Source organism: Lithobates pipiens, unplaced genomic scaffold, assembly GCF_037356315.1.
Source record: "Lithobates pipiens isolate NorthernLeopardFrog02 unplaced genomic scaffold, aLitPip1_a1.2 Scaffold_23, whole genome shotgun sequence".
Taxonomy (NCBI): domain Eukaryota; kingdom Metazoa; phylum Chordata; class Amphibia; order Anura; family Ranidae; genus Lithobates; species Lithobates pipiens.
The window spans coordinates 52,524,499-52,544,097 of record NW_027507785.1 but is presented as its reverse complement, the minus strand read 5'-3'; the positions used below and the strand labels follow the sequence as shown (position 1 = coordinate 52,544,097).

At 44.3% G+C, this 19,599-nt stretch overlaps 1 protein-coding gene and 1 long non-coding RNA gene across 3 annotated transcripts in view; one reads left to right on the top strand and one right to left on the bottom strand.

Moving 5' to 3' along the window:
* Positions 1 to 5,928: 5,928 nt before the first annotated feature.
* LOC143927512 (uncharacterized) lies at positions 5,929 to 7,136 on the bottom strand. The gene is made up of 2 exons (XR_013262280.1): positions 7,046 to 7,136; positions 5,929 to 6,284 (listed from the first exon to the last, which is right to left on the bottom strand). It is a non-coding gene; the product is annotated as an uncharacterized LOC143927512 (long non-coding RNA).
* A 37-nt stretch (positions 7,137 to 7,173) lies between these two features.
* Positions 7,174 to 19,599, top strand: part of CCDC174 (coiled-coil domain containing 174) — a 38,499-nt gene continuing 26,073 nt past the window's right edge. For both annotated transcript variants that reach the window (XM_077451615.1, XM_077451616.1), the window contains exons 1-4: positions 7,174 to 7,318; positions 14,364 to 14,468; positions 15,411 to 15,511; positions 17,963 to 18,021. In XM_077451615.1, coding sequence (XP_077307741.1) covers positions 7,280 to 7,318; positions 14,364 to 14,468; positions 15,411 to 15,511; positions 17,963 to 18,021 — 304 coding nt within the window. In that variant the 5' untranslated portion in view covers positions 7,174 to 7,279. The remainder of the gene's footprint in view (positions 7,319 to 14,363; positions 14,469 to 15,410; positions 15,512 to 17,962; positions 18,022 to 19,599) is intronic.

The window sequence follows — 19,599 nt, the reverse complement described above, 5'->3', positions numbered from 1 at the left end:
CTGTTATATTCGTTATGTTTTGTTAATACGTTTTCGTATAATTCGTTATTTCTGTAGAGCAGGGATATGCAGTTAGTGGACCTCCAGCTGTTGCAGAACTACAAGTCCCATGAGGCATAGCAAGACTCTGAGAGCCACAACCATGACACCCAGAGGCAGAGGCATGATGGGACTTGTAGTTTTGCAACAGCTGGAGGTCCGGTAATTGCATATCCCTGCTGTAGAGTGTCGATATTCGTTATACTGAATCTCGAATCATGTCGAATTCATTCGTTCTATGTGCTATAATTTTTTTCGTATTTGTTGAAATTTGATATTTATATATATATTCCTGATAATGATTCGTCGTTTGGAAAGTCGTTTGTTTATTGAATCTTTTAACAAACACAATGACAATATCTCTTCTCTTCGGCTCGAATAAAACACAACACTCTTCTCACTCGGTTCTCAGGAATGCACTTTGCCAGTAATCCAACCTCCAGCACAAAATGAATCAGCTGATTGGACTGTAATGCCGCATACACACGATCGGAATTCTCGTTGGAAAAAGCTATGATGATTTTTCCGACCGGAAATTCCGCTCAAGCCTGGCTTGCATACACGCGGTCACACAAAAGTTTCGTTGAACTTTCGATCGTCAAGAACGCGGTGACTTACAACACTACGACGAGCTGAGAAAATGAAGTTCAATGCTTTCCGAGCGTGCGTCGAATTGTTTCGGAGCGTGCGTAGGAATTTTGCATGTCGGAATTGCTACAGGCGATCGGAATTTCTCCAAACTTTTTCCATTCCGAAAAATTGAGAACCTGCTCTCAACCTTTTGCTGGTGGAAATTCGGCCAGCAAAATCCCGATGGAGCATACACACGATCGCACTTTCCGACGAAAAAGCTCTCATTGTTTTTTTTTGCTGGCCGAATTTCCGATCGTGTGTACCCGGCATAAGATTTTCTTTGAGTTGACCTTTTGTTTCATTAGATCTTTAACAAATTAACGAATCATGACGAATTCATTCGTTATATACGCTATAATTTCTTTCGTATTCGTTGAAATTCGTTGGTTTTTTATTTGGATGCATCCGAATGTCCGAAAGATGCAAAATTCGGGCCGAATTTCGATTCGTTACGAAACGAATTGCACAAGCCTAATTATTTGGACTTCACCATTGTTTATTGTTTGTACTTTTATGTACATTTGTTTTTTTTTTTTTTTGAAGACATGTTACATTGTTGTTATTTATACAAGCAAGCGCTGTTTTTTCACAGAGAGTACCTTTCTTGTGGATTATAAATCGCTATTTATTTAATAGGTTTTAAACAGCATCTCCATAATCACAGCATTATTATGCTGGCCATACACGGTTAGAATATCGTTCGGAAAAACGTCCGCTACGCTCGATCGTTCGACGTTCGAAACGTTAGTGGTTACATTTCGATTCTCGAAATGCAAATTTTGTTCTGAAAAAAAAAAATCCAACATTTTCGAACGATTAGTAGTATAATCGAACGAAAATAGTTTGAAAAATCGACAGCGCATGCGCATTTCCGCTGCTTATATAATCGATCGAGGACAATTGTACTATTTATGTTGTTATCGATTGCTAACATGCCGAATATTGGGCGGCATCTATTGATACAATGTTGGCGTTCTCGCATGCACGTTCGACAAATTTTACAATTTGCGAACGTTTTTTCTGAACGATATTCTAACCGTGTATGGCCAGCATTAGGAAATGTTTTCAGTTTGGCAAGAGTGTATATAGTTTTCATTTAGAAATAAAACGTTTGCTGTTAGGAAATAAAATGTTGGCATTATCATATTATGCCCGCCCAACTCATTTACCCTCATTCAGCGATGTATCAGGATGTCACTTAATTGGAAAGGTGATCTCTCGCTATCATAACTTCTTTTTTCAGCCAGCGATTCCCTTCACTTTAAAAGTAGACCTGGCGGCTGCTGTATTTCTTTTACAGGCAGCGGGAAAGGGGCCCCAACCCCCACCGCCCCTCCACCTTTACCGAGTGATCGGCGAGCGACCAATGGCATCCGGTTCCTAGGACACAATGAGAGGAACGAATGTTGTTCCTCCCACTGTGTGACGTCAGAATCCGGAAGCTGTTTACAAACAAACAGTTACAACGATATACAAGCATCTGATCAAACCAATTTTGGTATCATCAGATGCTTTTGGAAGCCAGAGGAGACATCTGGGGTCTAATTGACCCCAGATCTCTCCATAAAGAGGACCTGTCACGGCTTGTTCATCCCTTGTAATAGCAATAAAAGTGATAGAAAATATAAAAAAAAGTGTAAAAAAAAAAAAAAGATGTAAATAAAATAAAAAATTTAAAGAAAACATTTACGTACCTTTACCCTCCACGCTCGCGCGCAAATGCAAACATGCGCATTGCTCCCGTGCACATATGTAAACGGCGATCAGATCATACATGTTAGCATCTAAAACGCAACGCCTATTGAGAATTTTAGCTGTATTTGCCGTAATGCCACGTACACACGACCGGACTTTCCGGCAGAAAAGGTCCGACGGTATTCCCGATGGAGTTACGACGGACTTCCGAAACAAATGGACTTGCCCACCCGCGAACGGACTAAAGCCCGTTCGAAAAGTTTGTTCGTTTTGAACATTATGACGTCCGACGGGACTAGAAAAGGAAGTTCAATAGCCAGTAGCCAATAGGCATCACACAAAACGGTTTTCCCGATAGGAATTGAGTCCGTCGGACAGATTTGAAACATGTTCAATTTCTAGGTCCGTTGGAATTTTTAAAAGAAAAACGATCGGATTATTCCACACACGATCGGAACATCCGACAGAATGATTCAGTCGGACCTATTCTGCTGGAAAGTCCAGTCTTGTGTACGCGGCATTACGTATTTTGGTATATTTTTTGCCGTGTTTAGCCGTACCGTATTTTGGCGCCTTTCCACAGGTGTATTCAATTTTAAAGCATGACATGTTTGGTATCTATTTAATTGACGTAACATCATCTTTTATATTTTACCTAAAAATTGGGTATTATATTGTGGTTTTGTACATTAAAGCGGAGGTCCACCCTAAAGTGGACCTTCCGCTCATTGGAATCCTGTACAGTACAGGTATCCGCACCCACTTCCGGCGTAGATTCTGCAGAAGGTACGCCCCTTTCCGCAGAATCTACGCCCCCTTTTCCGAAGGCCCCCCCCCCCCCGCTGTCTGCTGGGAAACACACGGATCCCAGAGACAGCGGGGACCATCCTTATTGCTCAGCGCGACTCGCGCATGCGCAGTAGGGAACCAGGAAATGAAGCCGAAAGGCTCCACTTCCTGATTCCCATACCCAAGATGGTGGCGGCAGCACCCGAGAGACGATCGAGAGATCGGCTTCGGGTGATGACATCGCGGGCGCGCTGGACAGGTAAGTGTCACTATTTTAAAAGTCAGCAGCTGCAGTATTTGTAGCTGCTGGCTTTTAAAAAAAAATAAACGGCGGACTCCCGCTTTAATGTTAATAACATTGGTTTTTCAAACGCAATTTTTTGGGGGAAAAACAAATGTGCAAACATCATGTGACATAAAAATATTCAAAAACCTATTTTATTTTCTAGGGTCTCTGCTTACAAAAAAAATATCTATATAATATTTGGGGGCCCTAAGTAGTTTTCTAGCAAAAAATAAATGCTGATTTTCACATGGAGGAGAGAAATGTCAGAATTGGCCCAGACTGGAACTGGTTAAAGGGACAGTCCTCTTCTGTCTCTTGGTGACTTTATTGGTGGGATGATTGCAGTCAGTCCCCAACATCCCTGCTAATGTATTTATTGTGTATTACGGAGGATGTAACAGAATAAACTGGAATACACTCCGGCGAGCCGAAACACCCAAAACATACCGGTAGACGGGAGCAGAGTCAGAATTATGGCTGTCGGGGTATACAAGACTTATACGGTGCTTGTCAAGTCACCTGATATTGTGGGTGGTCTTCTGAGAGCTTGTCCGAATGTCCTGAGTTCTGGAAACTGATTTCTGGAATATATTCCAACACTCGGCACAGCAGGTGGAGAGAAACGGGGCAGCGTAATAGCACGGGGCCGCTAAGTTAGCTACTGAACACCAATGCTGGGCTCAGTTTTATTTCACTCTTACTGAAACCAGTCGAGGCTCAATTTTTACCCAATTGACACCAGTGATTTGGGGCTTTTCCCATCCACTGACACCAATGATTTGAAGCTCTTTTTTACCCACTGATGCCAATGATATGGGGCTCATACTTACCCACTGATACCAATGGCATGGGGCTCATTCTTACCCACTGACACCAATGGCATGGGGCTCATTCTTACCCACTGATACCAATGACATGGGACTCATTCTTACCCACTGACACCAATGGCATGGGGCTCATTCTTACCCACTGACACCAATGGCATGGGGCTCATTCTTACCCACTGACACCAATGGCATGGGGCTCATTCTTACCCACTGACACCAATGGCATGGGGCTCATTCTTACCCACTGACACCAATGGCATGGGGCTCATTCTTACCCACTAATAACAGTGTTTGGAGCTTTTTTGTACCCACTGACACCAGTGATTATGGGCTCTTTCTTACTCACTGATGTCAATAATTTGGAATATTTTGGGGCTTTTTTAGCCATGGATGCCAATGATATGGGGCTCATTCTTACCCACTGACACCAATGATTTGAAGCTATTTTTAGCCACTGACACAAATATTTTGAGGCTCTTTTACCGACTGAAACCAAAAATTTGGGGCTCTTTTTTACCCACTGATGCCAGTGACATGGGGCTCATTCTTACTCACTTATAACAGTGATTTGGAGCTTTTTTGTACCCACTGTAACCAGTGATTTGGGTTCTTTCTTACTCACTGGTGCCAATAATTTGGGGCTCTTTTTTAGCCATGGATGCCAATGATATGGGGCTCATTCTTACCCACTGACACCAATGGTATGTGGCTTATTCTTACCCAGTGACACCAATGATATGGGGCTCATTCTTACCCACTGACACCAATAATTTGGGGCTCTTTTTTACCCACTGATGCCAATGACATGGGACTCATTCTTACCCACTGATAACAATGATTTGGAGCTTTTTTGTACCCACTGTAACCAGTAATTTTGGGCTCTTCCTTACTAACTGATGCCAATAATTTGGGGCTTTTAGCCATGGATGCCAGTGATATGGGGCCCATTCTTACCCACTGACACCAATGATATGCGGCTCATTCTTACCCACTGACACCAAAGATATGTGGCTTATTCTTACCCACTGACACCAAAGATATGTGGCTTATTCTTACCCACTGACACCAATGATATGGGGCTCATTCTTACCCACTGACAATAATGATTTGAAGCTCTTTTTAGCCACTGACACCAATAATTTGGGGCTCTTTTTTACCCACTGATGCCAATGACATGGGACTCATTCTTACCCACTGATAACAATGATTTGTAGCTTTTTTATACCCACTGTAACCAGTAATTTTGGGCTCTTTCTTACTCACTGATGCCAATAATTTGGGGCTTTTAGCCATGGATGCCAGTGATATGGGGCTCATTCTTACCTACTGACACCAATGACATGGGACTCATTCTTACCCACTGACAATAATGATTTGGAGCTTTTTTGTACCCACTGACACCAATGATATGCGGCTCATTCTTACCCACTGACACCAATGATTTCAGTCTCTTTTTTACACACTCCCAGCACAGAGGCCGGGCTCTCACCGGGAGCTCCAGGTGCCGTACTAATGATCGGGATGTGTTATAAATAGAGGGGGGGGGGGTTGGGACTTTATATGAAGCACATGATCAACTGGACCGTGCACCGCCATCCCTGTTCTGTAATTGAAAACAGAAAAAGTCGTGACTTTAAATGAGGCATGTGACACAACTGGTAAAATGATGGGCAATGCCACATTTATTGATCCATGAGGGTACACATAAAAAGACATGGCACATTACAGAAATAAAGGATATTGATATGAGCTGATATGTACAGTATACATTGACATCACATTTTAAAATCATAATTGCAGTAAATTCCATAGAATTCATACATAGGATCTATGTATAAATGCATGGTTGTATAAAGGCTGCATCCAAACATCTTGACGCGTTTCATGGATTGAGCTCCACTTCCTCAGGAGTCAGTGCAGAATGCGTATAAATCAGCTCAGAACTCAAACGTGTGGTGCTGAGATTTGAGGAAGGCCGAAAAAGTATTCCCTCCCGGGAGATGTGGGGACGTAGCCTGCAGGCAGACAAGGCACATACACATCACATGGGGGGGGGGTGTCCATGTTGTAAAAATCAGTGGTATATGCAGCAGCTTAAAGGCTTGTCTTGTAGCCCCCATAATAGTGATCATGGGCCACCAACAAAAAAGGTACAATCCACCTGGATGCACAAAGTAGTTGTGATGATATGTACGGTTTTACTATCACATATCAAAGTTGCAAAATTGTGCTCAGGCATTAACATTTGTTTTACCCTTAGGTGCAAAAGGCTTACCCTGACACCAATAATTGGGGCTCGTTGTTTTCTTTTGATATTGATGATTTGGTGGCAGTTTTTTTCCTGTTAACTCCAATTGTAATTACACACTGCCCTTCCCAACATAGCTCCCCTAGTTACACACTGCCCCTCCCAACATGGCTGCCCTAGTTACACACTGCCCCTCCCAACATGGCTGCCCTAGTTACACACTGACCCTCCCAACATGGCTGCCCTAGTTACACACTTCCCCTCCCAACATGGCTGCCCTAGTTACACACTTCCCCTCCCAACATGACTGCCCTAGTTACACACTGACCCTCCCAACATGGCTGCCCTAGTTACACACTGACACTCCCAACATGGCTGCCCTAGTTACACATTGCCCCTCCCAACATGGATACCCTAGTTACACATTGTAAAAAAAAAAAACTCCCAACATGGCTCCCTTTCTCACACACGTCCCTCCACAGCATGTCTCCCCTATTGCCATTCACAACATGTCGTCTGGATTGTTACCTTTCCACTGCGGGTCGCCAAATGTGACGGAACAGCGGCTGTGCCCATCGCTCTTAGGAACTGCCCTCCACAAGATGGCGCCGGATTTATTGCCCTCCACAAGATGGCCGCCGCTGCCCCCTGTTTCCTGACCTTCCAAAGATGGCGCCCCGTGTGTCGCTGGAATTGAGGGACGGAAGTGCTACCCACAGATAATGAAGATGGCGGAGTGCGGGGATGTTGTGATCCGGTAATATGGATAAGAAGAAGGTGTTGGAGGTGACGGCGGCCTCGGTAAGTGACACGCACACAGCTCGGTCCCACCGGCTCTCTCCTCACATGCTGAGACTTGTAGTCCCTCCAGACTGCTCAGGGCTCTCTGACAGTAATGTCCAGAGACATATCTGCGCTCCTCACTCAGGAGGAATGTGAGGTATCCCATAGCAACCTATGGGAAGCCATCCTCTCATGCGGTGGCCCAAAGCAACCAATCAAAGCCCAGAATCTCTTAGTGTGGTAACACCTAACCAATGGGAACCCAGCTTCTAGTGTGGTGACACAAAACCAGTCCTCTCCTGGTGTGGTAACCCATAGCAACCAATCAGAACCAAGCCTCTCCTGGTGTGGCTTTTTGATTGGTTGCTATGGGAGCCTAAATTTAGCACTCTTGCAGAATCTTTATTTATAAAGGGGTTATAACAATCCATTTATGAAGGAAATGTGTCCAGTGACGGGGATTTATTCTCTATGTATAGAATTAGACTCCTTACACAGCGTCCTCCAGTGTTCACTGCCCGAGTCAAATCAGTCCCGGGCTATAAAGGAGCCGATTGGTCATCCCCCCCCACCAATCATGGATTATTATTTTTTTTTTAACAATAATGCTGCTTTTTTTTATTGTTTTTTTTTGTTTTTTTTTTCGAGATAGAATAGAGAAGATTTAGATCACCTGTCATTTTTTTTTATTGCTTTTTGTGTCCCCATTCGGGGAGATTCCCCCTTTCTATATGTTCCTGTTTACCGTTATCATTGAAGGTGAAAGAAAATCCCAAACTTTGGGTCGTCCCCAGAACAGGAAGAGACGGGAAATCTCCCAATGGAGGACACCTAATTCCGGAGACAACCTTGGATTTCCTCTCTCACTTCCTGTTTTGGCTCTGGAACAGGAAGTGTGAAGGGGAAATCTCCCCCAACTGGGGACACAGATGGCAAATAACCCTCCCCCGAGGGACGGTTCACACCACACGCAGTCCAGTGAGTCTTTTTTTTTTTTTTTTTTTCCTGCATCAAAAATGCATGGAGAGCAGGTTATGTGGTTTCCAATTATATAATTCACACCAGTGCGGTCAGTTCCAGGGAAAAAAATAAAAAAAGTAGAACATGCTGCATTTTTTCCTGCACTTGACTGTACTGGAACGCTGTAAAACGCACCGGAACGCACATCATGTCTTTATTTAAGATTAAGAAAAAAGAAGAGGGGGAGGGGAAGGCATTTAATCGCATTAAAAAACGCCCATACAGAAAAAGCACGGGGAACGCCTCCAGACTGCGCTTATATGGTGTGAACTGGTCCTAAAGGCTCATAACACACTATATAAGAAAATCAGCCGAACGTTTTCGTCCAAAGAATTTCCGTACGATTTTCGTACAAGGTGTGTACACAACTTTCAGCAGCCAATTTTGAATTTTTCCTACGAAAATTCCCGAAGGGACAAACTCCAAAATTCATCTTGTACGGAAAACAGAACGAGCGATTTTTGCATAATGTGTACAGAGGTGCACGATTCTGGCTAACTAAAATGAGAATCGTGATTTTTTTTTTTTTTTTTTTTTTTTTTTGCTTAGAATAAAGATCACAATTTATTTCATTATTTTGCTTAGAATAAAGATCACAATTTATTTCATTATTTTGCTTAGAATAAAGATCACAATTTTATTTTTATTTTTTGCTTAGAAGAAAGATCACAATTTTTTTTTTTTTTTTTCTTAGAATAAAGATCACGATTTAATTTTTTTTGCTTAGAATAAAGATCATTATTTTTATTTTTTTTTTGCTTAGAATAAAGATCACATTTTTTTTTTTTTTTTTTTTGCTTAGAATAAAGATCACGATTTATTTACAATCACGACTCCCACAGAGGGATCGAAGCCCCGCTCGTCTCCCCCGCCACTTGGCGGTGCCAACATTTTAACTGTGTGCGCCTGGCTGTGGCAACTGGCCGCGCAATCATCTGGGACCTGTCGCGTGTCCCAGATGATTGAAAAAGGGAGGGGGGGGGGGGAGGAGAGCTTAGAATAAAGATCATTATTTTATTTTTTTGCTTAGAATAAAGATCACGATTTTATTTTTATTTTTTGCTTAGAATAAAGATCACAGTTTATTTATTTTTTTGCTTAGAATAAAGATCATTATTAAATTTTTTTTTGCTTAGAATAAAGATCACGATTTATTTACAATCACGACTCCCACGGAGGGATCGAAGCCCCGCTCGTCTCCCCCACCACGTATTCTTCTACATATTTTTGGTAAAAAAAATCGCAATAAGCGATTATTGATCGGTTTGCGCAAAATTTATAACATTTACAATGTAGGGGATAGATTTATGGCATTTTTATGAATAATTTTATTTTTTTAACTAGTAATGGTGGCGATCAGCGTTTTTTTTTTTTTTTTTTTTGTGACTGCAACATTATGGTGGACACATCGGACATTTTTGAGACATTTTTGGGACCATTGTCATTTATACAGCAATCAGTGCTATACAAATGCACTGATTCCTGTGTAAATGACACTGGAAGTGAAGGGGTTAACCAGGGGGTGGCAGTGTAAGGGTTAAGTGTGTCCTAGGGGCGTGTTACTAACTGTGGGGGGGCTGGGCTGTGTGCTAGTGAACACTGATCTCTGCTCCAATCACAGGAAGCAGAGATCAGTGTCACTTGTTGTTAGGCAGAAGGGGCAGATGCTGTTTGCAACGGCATCTCCTCGTTCTCCTTCCCCGTGAGACGATGGCGGGTATCCCTGCGGTGATCGAGTCCGTGCGACCGGACTCACGGGGGGGGTCCCGACCAGTGCGCATGCGATGGCAAGAGCGGCATATTCAACTGGAGGTACCTGTACGCCAGTTTGCCCGCCCGTGCCATTCTGCCGACGTACATCATCGTGCGCCGGTCGGGAACTGGTTAAGAAAGGCCTGGATTCATTCCTAAATGTACAGCATATAACTGGGTACTGACATTTATAGATAAAGTTGATCTGGGGAAAATCCGATTGACTCTCGGGCGGGGGGGGATCGTGAAGGATTCCCCCCCCCCCCCCCGCCGTAGCAAATTGGATCATGCTTTGCTGGGCTTTTTCGCCTTCCTCTGGATCAACTGTGGGTGTAGGATTGTGTACATGGGATTGTATGATATTTTTCATTTATTTTTATGTTTGAGCCGGATGGACTTGTGTCTTTTCTAAACCTGACTATCTATGTAACTCACAGCGTAATATGTTTGTGTCACAATTTATTTAAAGTATAAAAAGCCACTCCAGTTAAAATTTGCATTGAATATCCCTTAGGAAAGCTTCCAACTTAGAAGATGGCCCCACCTCGCTTCATTCTGGTGCCGCAATGACGTCATATGCCAGGCTCCACCCTACGTGTTTCGTCATAAGAGAGGCGTTGTTGGGGGTCGTTGTGACAGGTACTCTTTATTGAAAGAGATCTGGTGTTTATTTCCCCCCCCCCCCCCCCCCCCCCGAATCTCTCCTCTGCACTTAAAAGCATTCAAAACACCAAGATCAGTGTTGATGAATGCTTTTTATTTATTTATTTAAATGGTGCCATTGACATCCAGGTAAACCGGAAGTGATGTGAGGTAATCGCTTCTGGGTTACCATAGCCGAGTGCTGATCAAAGCCAATCCCAGTGGGACGGGAGAGCCTGAGCATGACGTGGAAGGTGGCGCGCGGGGGCAGGGGACATCTCCTTCCTCTGCTTCTAAAAGCAGTCCAGTGGCTAGTTAGCCACTAGGATTGCTTTTACAGGAGCTCCAACCGCCGACTCTAAAAAAAAAAAAAAAAAAAAAAAATAGTGCTATGATCACCGAAAGTTCAGCGACGTATGGGAAGGTCGCTGGTCCGGAAGTGGTTATAGGTAAGTAAACGGTCCATGCTGAGAATTAAATTGTCAGGCCTCATATAACATAGCAGAAGCGTACAAAACCTAAATTCACCAATCCAGACGCATTTAGTAAGAGCGCAACCTCATGGGCCAAAGAAAACGGGAGCATCTACCGAGCAGATCTGCAGAGCAGCCACTTGGCCCGAGTAGTCCTACCTTTTGTCACACATTATAGAGTAGATCTGATCTCCGATCAAGACCAGGCGTTTGGCAGAAAAGTACTGCAACCCGTAGTCCATCACTTAGGCCTCATGCACACGGGCACACAAGGCCATCCAACATCAAGTCACACTTAGTAAGGACTCCAGCAACCTTGTGGGCCAAAAAAAAAAAAAAACAGGAGCATCTCCAGAAAGGATCTGCAGAGCAACCACTTGGCCGAATTTTCATACCTTTTGTCAAGCTGCAAGCTGTAGTCCCTCATTTAGGCCTCATGCACACGGGCACACAAGGCCATACTACATCAACTGCAGTCACACTTCCTAAGGGGCTCCAGCAGGTTTTTGGGCCAAAAAAAACAGGCGCATCTCTGGAATGGATCTGCAGAGTGGCCACTTGGCCAAGTTTTCATACCTTTGTCGCGTATTTATAGAGTAGACCTGATCTCCAATCAAGACCAGGCGTTTGGCAGAAAAGTACTGCAAGCTGTAGGCCCCTCCTTAGGCCTCATGAACACGGGCACGTGAGGCCAACATCAATTACAGTCACACTTGGTAAGGGGCTCCGGCAGCCTCTTGGGCCTACAAATACAGGCGCATCTCTGGAATGGATCTGCAGAGCGGCCACTTGGCCAAGTTTTCATACCTTTGTCAGACGATATAGAGCAGACATGATCTCCAATCAAGACCAGGCATTTGGCAGAAAAGTGCTGCAAGCTGTAGGCCCCTCCTTAGGCCTCATGCACATGGGCACACAATTCCATCCAACCACAGTCACAGTAAGGGGCTCCGGCAGCCTCTTGGGCCAAACAAACAAGAGCATCTCCGGAGAGGATCTGCAGAGCAGCCACTTGGCCAAGTTTTCATACCTTTGTTGAGCTGCAAGCCATAGTCCCTCAGGCACATGGGCAAACAAGGCCATACAGCATCCACTGCAGTCACACTTAGTAAGGGGCTCAGGCAGCCTCTTGGGCCAAAAAAAAAAACAGAAACATCTCCGGAATGGATCTGCAGAGCAGCCACTTTGCAGAGTATTCCTACCTTATTGTCACACGATGTAGAGTAGGCCTGATCTCCAATCAAGATCATGCCTTTGGCAGAAAAGTACTGCAAGCTGTAGTTCCTTACTTAGGCCTCATTCACCTGGGCACACGAGGCCATCCAACATCCACTACAGTCACACTTGGTAAGGGGCTCTGGCGGCCTCTTGGGCCAACAAAAACAGGAGCATCTCTGGAATGGATCTGCAGAGCAGCCACTTGGCTGAATTTTTATACCTTTGGCAAGCTACAAGCCGTAGTCCCTCACTTAGGCCTCAAGCACATGAGCACACAAGGCCATACAACGTCAACTGAAGTCACACTTAGTATGGGCTCCGGCAGCTTCTTGGACCAAAAAAAGCAGCATCTCAGGAATGGATCTGCAGAGCAGCCACTTGGCAAAGTTTTTATACCTTTTGTCAAGCTGCAGCAAGCTATAGTCCTTTTCTTAGGCACACAAGGCCATACAACATAAATTGCAGTCACATTTTTGCACCCAGGAGACACAGCTGTGTAAACGCATGCATGGAAGTAAACCCCTCGTCGCACACACCACATCCCAGGATTTACCCCATGTATGTGTTTCTGCAAGCATGGAATACCAAACCCCCCCCCCACCACCACCACCACCACCACCACCACCACCACCACATAACTAGCATGCATCTATTCATTGCTATGGAAGTAAACCCCTTGTCACACACACCACATCCCGGGATCTACCCCATGCATGTGTTTCTGCAAGCACAGAATACCCCCCCCCCCAATATAACTAGCATCCATTCATTGCTATGGAACTAAACCCCTTGTCTCTCACCTCTCACACACACACACACACCCTGGGATCTACCCCATGCATGTGTTTCTGCAAGCACAGAACCCCCCCCCCCCTTCCAATATAACTAGCATGCATCCATTCATTGCTATGGAACTAAACCCCTTGTCACACACACCACATCCCGGGATCTACCCCATGCATGCGTTTCTGAAAGCAAGGAATACCCCCCCCCAATATAACTAGCATCCATTCATTGCTATGGAAGTAAACCCCTTGTCACACACACACACACACACACACGCACACACCAGATCCCGGGATCTACCCCATGCATGTGTTTCTGCAAGCACGGAATACCAACCCCCCCCACCACCACATAACTAGCATGCATCTATTCATTGCTATGGAAGTAAACCCTCGTCACACACACATCCTGGGATCTACCCCATGCATTTGTTTCTGCAAGCACGGAATACCCCCCCCAATATAACTAGCATCCATTCATTGCTATGGAAGTAAACCCCTTGTCACACACACACACACACACACACACACACACACACACACACACACACCAGATCCCGGGATCTACCCCATGCATGTGTTTCTGCAAGCACGGAATACCAACCCCCCCCACCACCACATAACTAGCATGCATCTATTCATTGCTATGGAAGTAAACCCTCGTCACACACACATCCTGGGATCTACCCCATGCATTTGTTTCTGCAAGCACGGAATACCCCCCCAATATAACTAGCATGCATCTATCCATTGCTATGGAAGTAAACCCCTTGTCACACACCACATCCAGGGATCTACCCCATGCATGTGTTTCTGCAAGCACGGAATACCCCCCCCCCACCACCACCACATAACTAGCATACATCCATTCATTGCTATGGACTGCTGTGTGCTGCAGCTGTGTCTCCTGGGTGCAGGAATGAGCCTGCAACTTACAATTTATGGCCCCATGCCCCCTTATGGCCCCGTCTGCTTTCGGTGGGCAGAGCCGCTCTCTCTGGTGCTGACCTTTTGAAGATTCTTAGAATGAAAATTACCAGATAACCAAATCCTTTTTTTTTATTTTATTTTTTATTTCCTGCAGCAAATCAAATCTTTCATTTTCTAACTTGCATCGGAGTATGGTCGATATCATGCACCTCTTTTCTCACACAGTCTTGTATTTCTTTGCAGCTGGTCGATCTCAAAGCCGAACTTTTCCGCAAACAAGAAGAATTCAAGCGCGATAAATTTTCCAAGGCTGCTGATGGGCCATCAAAGCCGAAAGCGATCCCTAAGGTAGGTAGCACAATATAATTTTTTTTTTTTTTTCTCTCTTCCCATGTGTGAACATAAAGAGCCTTAGAGATCAGGCTTTTTCAAGATCCTAGTCCCAACCCACCTGCCTGATCCCGCCAGGAAGCCGACAACTGCACACCGCCAATCACAAGCGGTGTGCAGTGTCGGGTTCCTGGCGGGATCGGGCAGGTAGGTTGGTAACATCTCAAACACGCCTGAGCCCATCTCCAATGAGCAGCATCATCACTGCTGTGCACATGTCTATTTGTAGCCTAGCTACTAAGGGTCCAATTACACGGGCGATTAAACGCGCTGCGATCTCCAGCGGCTAGAATCTGCAGATTGCTGCAGCTGGAAAGGACAGGTTTGTTCAAATAGCTGCTGAGCCAATACAGTGCAACGACAGGCAGTTGGCAGCTGCCGCTATCCGTGAATGTTAACACTGCCAGCGACTGTCTGCGATGATCACGATTGGATGCACATAAAATATTCACACAGTCAGCAGTCATCGCAGGTAATCTCTGGCTGTGTGAACAGTCATTAATAGCTGCAGCCACTCAGCGGCTGAGCAGCGATTTGCACGTGCCCGCCCATTCCAGCTGCAGCAATCTGTAATTCTTTCTGCAGGAAATTGCAGCGTGTGAAATCGCCAGTGTGAATGCACCCTGTCATTTTAGGGTCTGCTGCTGACACCCTGTCATTGCATTGTATGGGCTCGGTGACTGCAGCTGTTCACACACTTGTTCATTCCAGCTGCAGGAATCCATAGAGTCTTGCTGCAGGAAATCGCTCATGTGAATGGACCCTGACCGCCATTTTACACCAGTTGGAATAAAAGCAACAAAGCTGAAAAGAAACTGTTAGCATTGATTGCACCAATTGCAGTTTTTAGCAGAATACTTTTTACATCCTTTTTTTTATCTATTTTTTTTTTCTTTCCAGAAGCCTAATATCTGGAATAAGCAGAATGTCGGGGTCACGGCCCGAGCAGAGAAAGATGCCGAGCAGAAAGCTGAAGAGAGCAACACACTTGACAAATCCAGGTCGGTCATTGTACAAAAGTGCACCTGTCATTTATGGAGATATTGATATATGGTTAAAGCGGAGCTCCACTCTAAAGTGGAACTTCCGCTCATCGGACCCCCCCCCCCCCTGGTGCCACGATTGGCACCTTTCGGGGGGGGGGGGGGGTGCAGATACGTGTATATTACAGGTATTTGCACCCACCTCCGGGCATAGAAAGACGCAGAATCTGCAGGTATTACGCCACTTCCTGTCCCTTCCCCGCTGTCTGCTGGGAAACACACGGGTCCCAGAGACAGCGGGGAGGGATCGTCCGTATTGTGCAGCCCGACTTGTGCATGTGCAGTAGGGAAACTGGAAGTGAAGCCGCAAGGCTTCACTTCCTGATTCCCATACCAAAGATGACAGCGGCAGCACCCGAGAGCCGAGCGATAGATCGGCTTTGGGTGCCGACATCGTTGGTGCACTGGACAGGTGAGTGTCCATATTTTAAAAGTCAGCAGCTGCAGTATTTGTAGCTGCTTACTTAAAAAAAAAGAAAACGGTGGAACTCCCGCTTTAAGGTGTTGGGCACCAGTGGTAGGCATTGCCCCTTCTCCTGAAAGCGGAACTTCACTCTCTCAATCAACAGTGACTATTTTTAATCCTTATGCTGCTAGCATTAGTAAATAGATAGGAAGGTATATTATATTTACTTTTATTTATTTTTACATTTCTTCCGTTGCTTCCTGATTTCTTGCCTATGCAAATTATCTCATACAGCCCAGAAGTTGTCAGGAGGGGGAAGAGGGGCTTTGTCAGCTAAGCACACCCTCCTGCCTGCATGACTGAGCTAAGGGTGGATGGGTTAGACGCCTTTCACACTGGGCCGTTTTGCAGGCGCTATTGCGCTATAAATAGCGCCTGCAAACCAACCTGAAACAGCCGCTGCTGTGCCTCCAGTGTGAAAGCACTGAGGGCTTCCACACTGGAGCGGTGCGCTGGTAGGAGGGTTAAAAAGTCCTGCTAGCAGCATTTTTGGAGCGTGAAGGAGCGGTGTATACAAAATGCATAGGTGTGAACCAGGCCTAAATAGGAGTCGGTACACACCTGCCATCGTTTAACGCGCCTCTGATTAACCCCAAATAAAGTTAAGCTGTTCTAGTAGGTCTTTCCTGACTTTTTCTTAGTCGCATCCTACAACAGAAGCCATGGTCCGCAGAGAGCTTCCAAAGCATCAGAGGGATCTCTTTGTTAAAAGATATCAGGAGAAGGGTACAAACTATTTTTCAAGGCATTAGATATACCATGGATGTGGAGAAAATATGGCACAACAGTGACATTACCAAGAACTGGAGTCCCTCCAAAATTGACAAGAAGAAAACTGGTCAGGGAGGTTGCCAAGAGGCCTACAGCAACATTAAAGGAGTTGCAGGAATATCTGACAAGTACAGGCTTTGTGGTACATGTGACAACAATCTCCCGTATTCTTCATATGTTTGGGCTATGGGGTAGAGTGGCAAGACGGAGGTTTTTTCTTACCAAGGAAAACATCCAAAGCCGGCTAAATTTTGGAAAAACACTGCAGTCTTCCAAAAGCATGTGGAATGATGTGTTCTGATCTGATGAAACCAAAGTTGAACTTTTTTGACCATGATTCCAAAAGATATGTGTGGCTCAAAAAACAACACTGCACATCACCAAAAGAACACCATACCCACCGTGAAGCATGGTGGTGGCATCATGCTTTTGGGGATGTTTTTTTTCTTCAGCTGGAACAGGGGCCTTAGTAGAGGGAATTATGAACAGTTCCAAACACCGGTCAATATTGGCACAAAACCTTCAGGCGTCTGCTAGAAAGCTGAAAATGAAGAGTAACTTTTATCTTTTCATCATGGCAATGACCCAAAGCATTCATCCAAATCAACAAAGGAATGACTTCACCAGAAGAAGATTAAAGTTTTGGACTGGCCCAGCCAGAGCTCAATCCCATTGAAAATCTGTGGGGTGATCTGAAGAGGGCTGTGCACAGGAGATGCCCTCCCAATTTGACAGATTTGGAGTCTTTTAGCAAAGCAGAGTGGTCTAATATTGCCAAGTCAAGATGTGCCATGCTGATAGACTCATACCCAAAAAGACCGAGTGCTGTAATAAAATCAAAAGGCGCTTCAACAAAGTATTAGTGTAAGGGTGTGCACACTTATGCAACCATATTCTTTTTTTATTTTTTTTACTTCCCTCCACCTAAAAGATTTCAGTTTGTTGTACAATTTATAGGTCACATTAAAGGTGGAAAAAGTTCTGAAATGATCTCTTTTTCTAATTTTTTTTTTTTACATCACAGAAACTGACATTTAACGGGGGTGTGTAGACTTTTTTTTTTTTTTTTTTTTACAGTATGTAAAGTGATGCATAAATTCTATATAAATGCCTGTAAAAAAAAAAAAAATAATAATAATATAACGTGAGCTGCAATCTTTTATCTTTTTTAGGAAGAAGTTGGAGGAGAAAGCACTCCTGTATGAGAAGATGACCAAAGGAGACTTTCCCGGTAAGATTACAAGGAACTGATTCAGCTCATTGCTTTGTGATCCATAGGGACTCCAGTGCTTCAGTGCACATTTCTCTGTTTTATCCCTTATAACCACTTTTTAAAATGTCCTGAACTTTAATAGGTTAAAACAAGCTTCTAGCTGCAGTTCTCCTTCTTCTTCCCTTCTTCTTCCTTTCTTTCTTCTTCCTTTCTTTCTTCTTCCTTTCTTTCTTCTTCCTTTCTTTCTTCTTCCTTTCTTTCTTCTTCCTTTCTTTCTTCTTCCTTTCTTTCTTCTTCCTTTCTTTCTTCTTCCTTTCTTCCTTCCTCCTTTCTTCCTTCCTCCTTCTTCCTTCCTCCTCCTTCTTCCTTCCTCCTCCTTCTTCCTTCCTCCTCCTTCTTCCTTCCTCCTCCTTCTTCCTTCCTCCTCCTTCTTCCTTCCTCCTCCTTCTTCCTTCTTCCCTTTTTCTTTCTTCCTCTTCCTCTTCCTCTTCCTCCTGAGGAAGGCAGTCCATTCCACTATGCCCTCATCCTATAATTCATAGCTTTGCTACAAATTTTTTTTTTTGGTTTAAAGGGCTTATGATACAAAAATCTGTGCTAACATCAATTACATATGGTTACAAATTTACATTTTATTATAAAAAAAAAAAAAAAAAAAATGTATTGCATAAAGGATTCACATATCTAGTATATTTGGTTCCTGTTGTTAAATAGAACAATCCACATGAAATCTCAATGTGTTTCAAACATTCACTGTCTTCTTTGGGAGCACCTTTGAACCAGTGTTAATTTTGTCGACTAAATGAATATTATTTTAGTTGGCTAAAATACAACTAAAATGATTGAGATGACTAAAATGACATTAGTCAAAAGACTAAAATGGGACTAAAACTAAAATGGCATTTTAGTCAACTTATGCCCTGTACACACAGTCGGAAATTCAGACGGAAAAGGTCCAATCGGATTATATTGCCGGGAAATCCGATCGTGTGTGGGCTCTATCGGACTTTTTCTGTCGGAAATTCCAACGGAAAAAATTTGAGAGCTGGATCTAAAATTTTCCGGCAAAAAAATCCGATTCGACTTTTTCCGATCGTTTGTAGAGAATTCCGACGGAGAAAGTGCCACGCATGCTCAGATTAAATTACAAGACCAAAGCTATTGGCTACTAGCCTCTACGAAGTCCCGTCGTACGCAACGAACGTCACCACGATCGGATTGTCCAACAACTTTGTCCGACCGCGTGTATGCAAGACAAGTTTGGCAAAAAATCCAATGGATTTTGTTGTTGGAATTTCCCACCGTGTGTACAAGGCATAAGACTAAAACTAAATTTAAAATTGACTTCAAAATGAACACTGGTCTGTAGTGCATGTTCATACCTCAATACCTTAACCACTTCCCACCCGGCCAATGCATATATACGGCCGGGTGGGAGTCGTCTACTTCTGATAGGACGTTCAGGAACGTCCTTCAGAAGTAGCGGGATCGCGCGCGTGCCCACGCAGCGGCGCGATCCCGATGTGCTCGTGTCACCCGGACACGGCACATCTCAGATCGGCAGGAGGGCTCTGTGATTGGCCCTCCTGATCACAT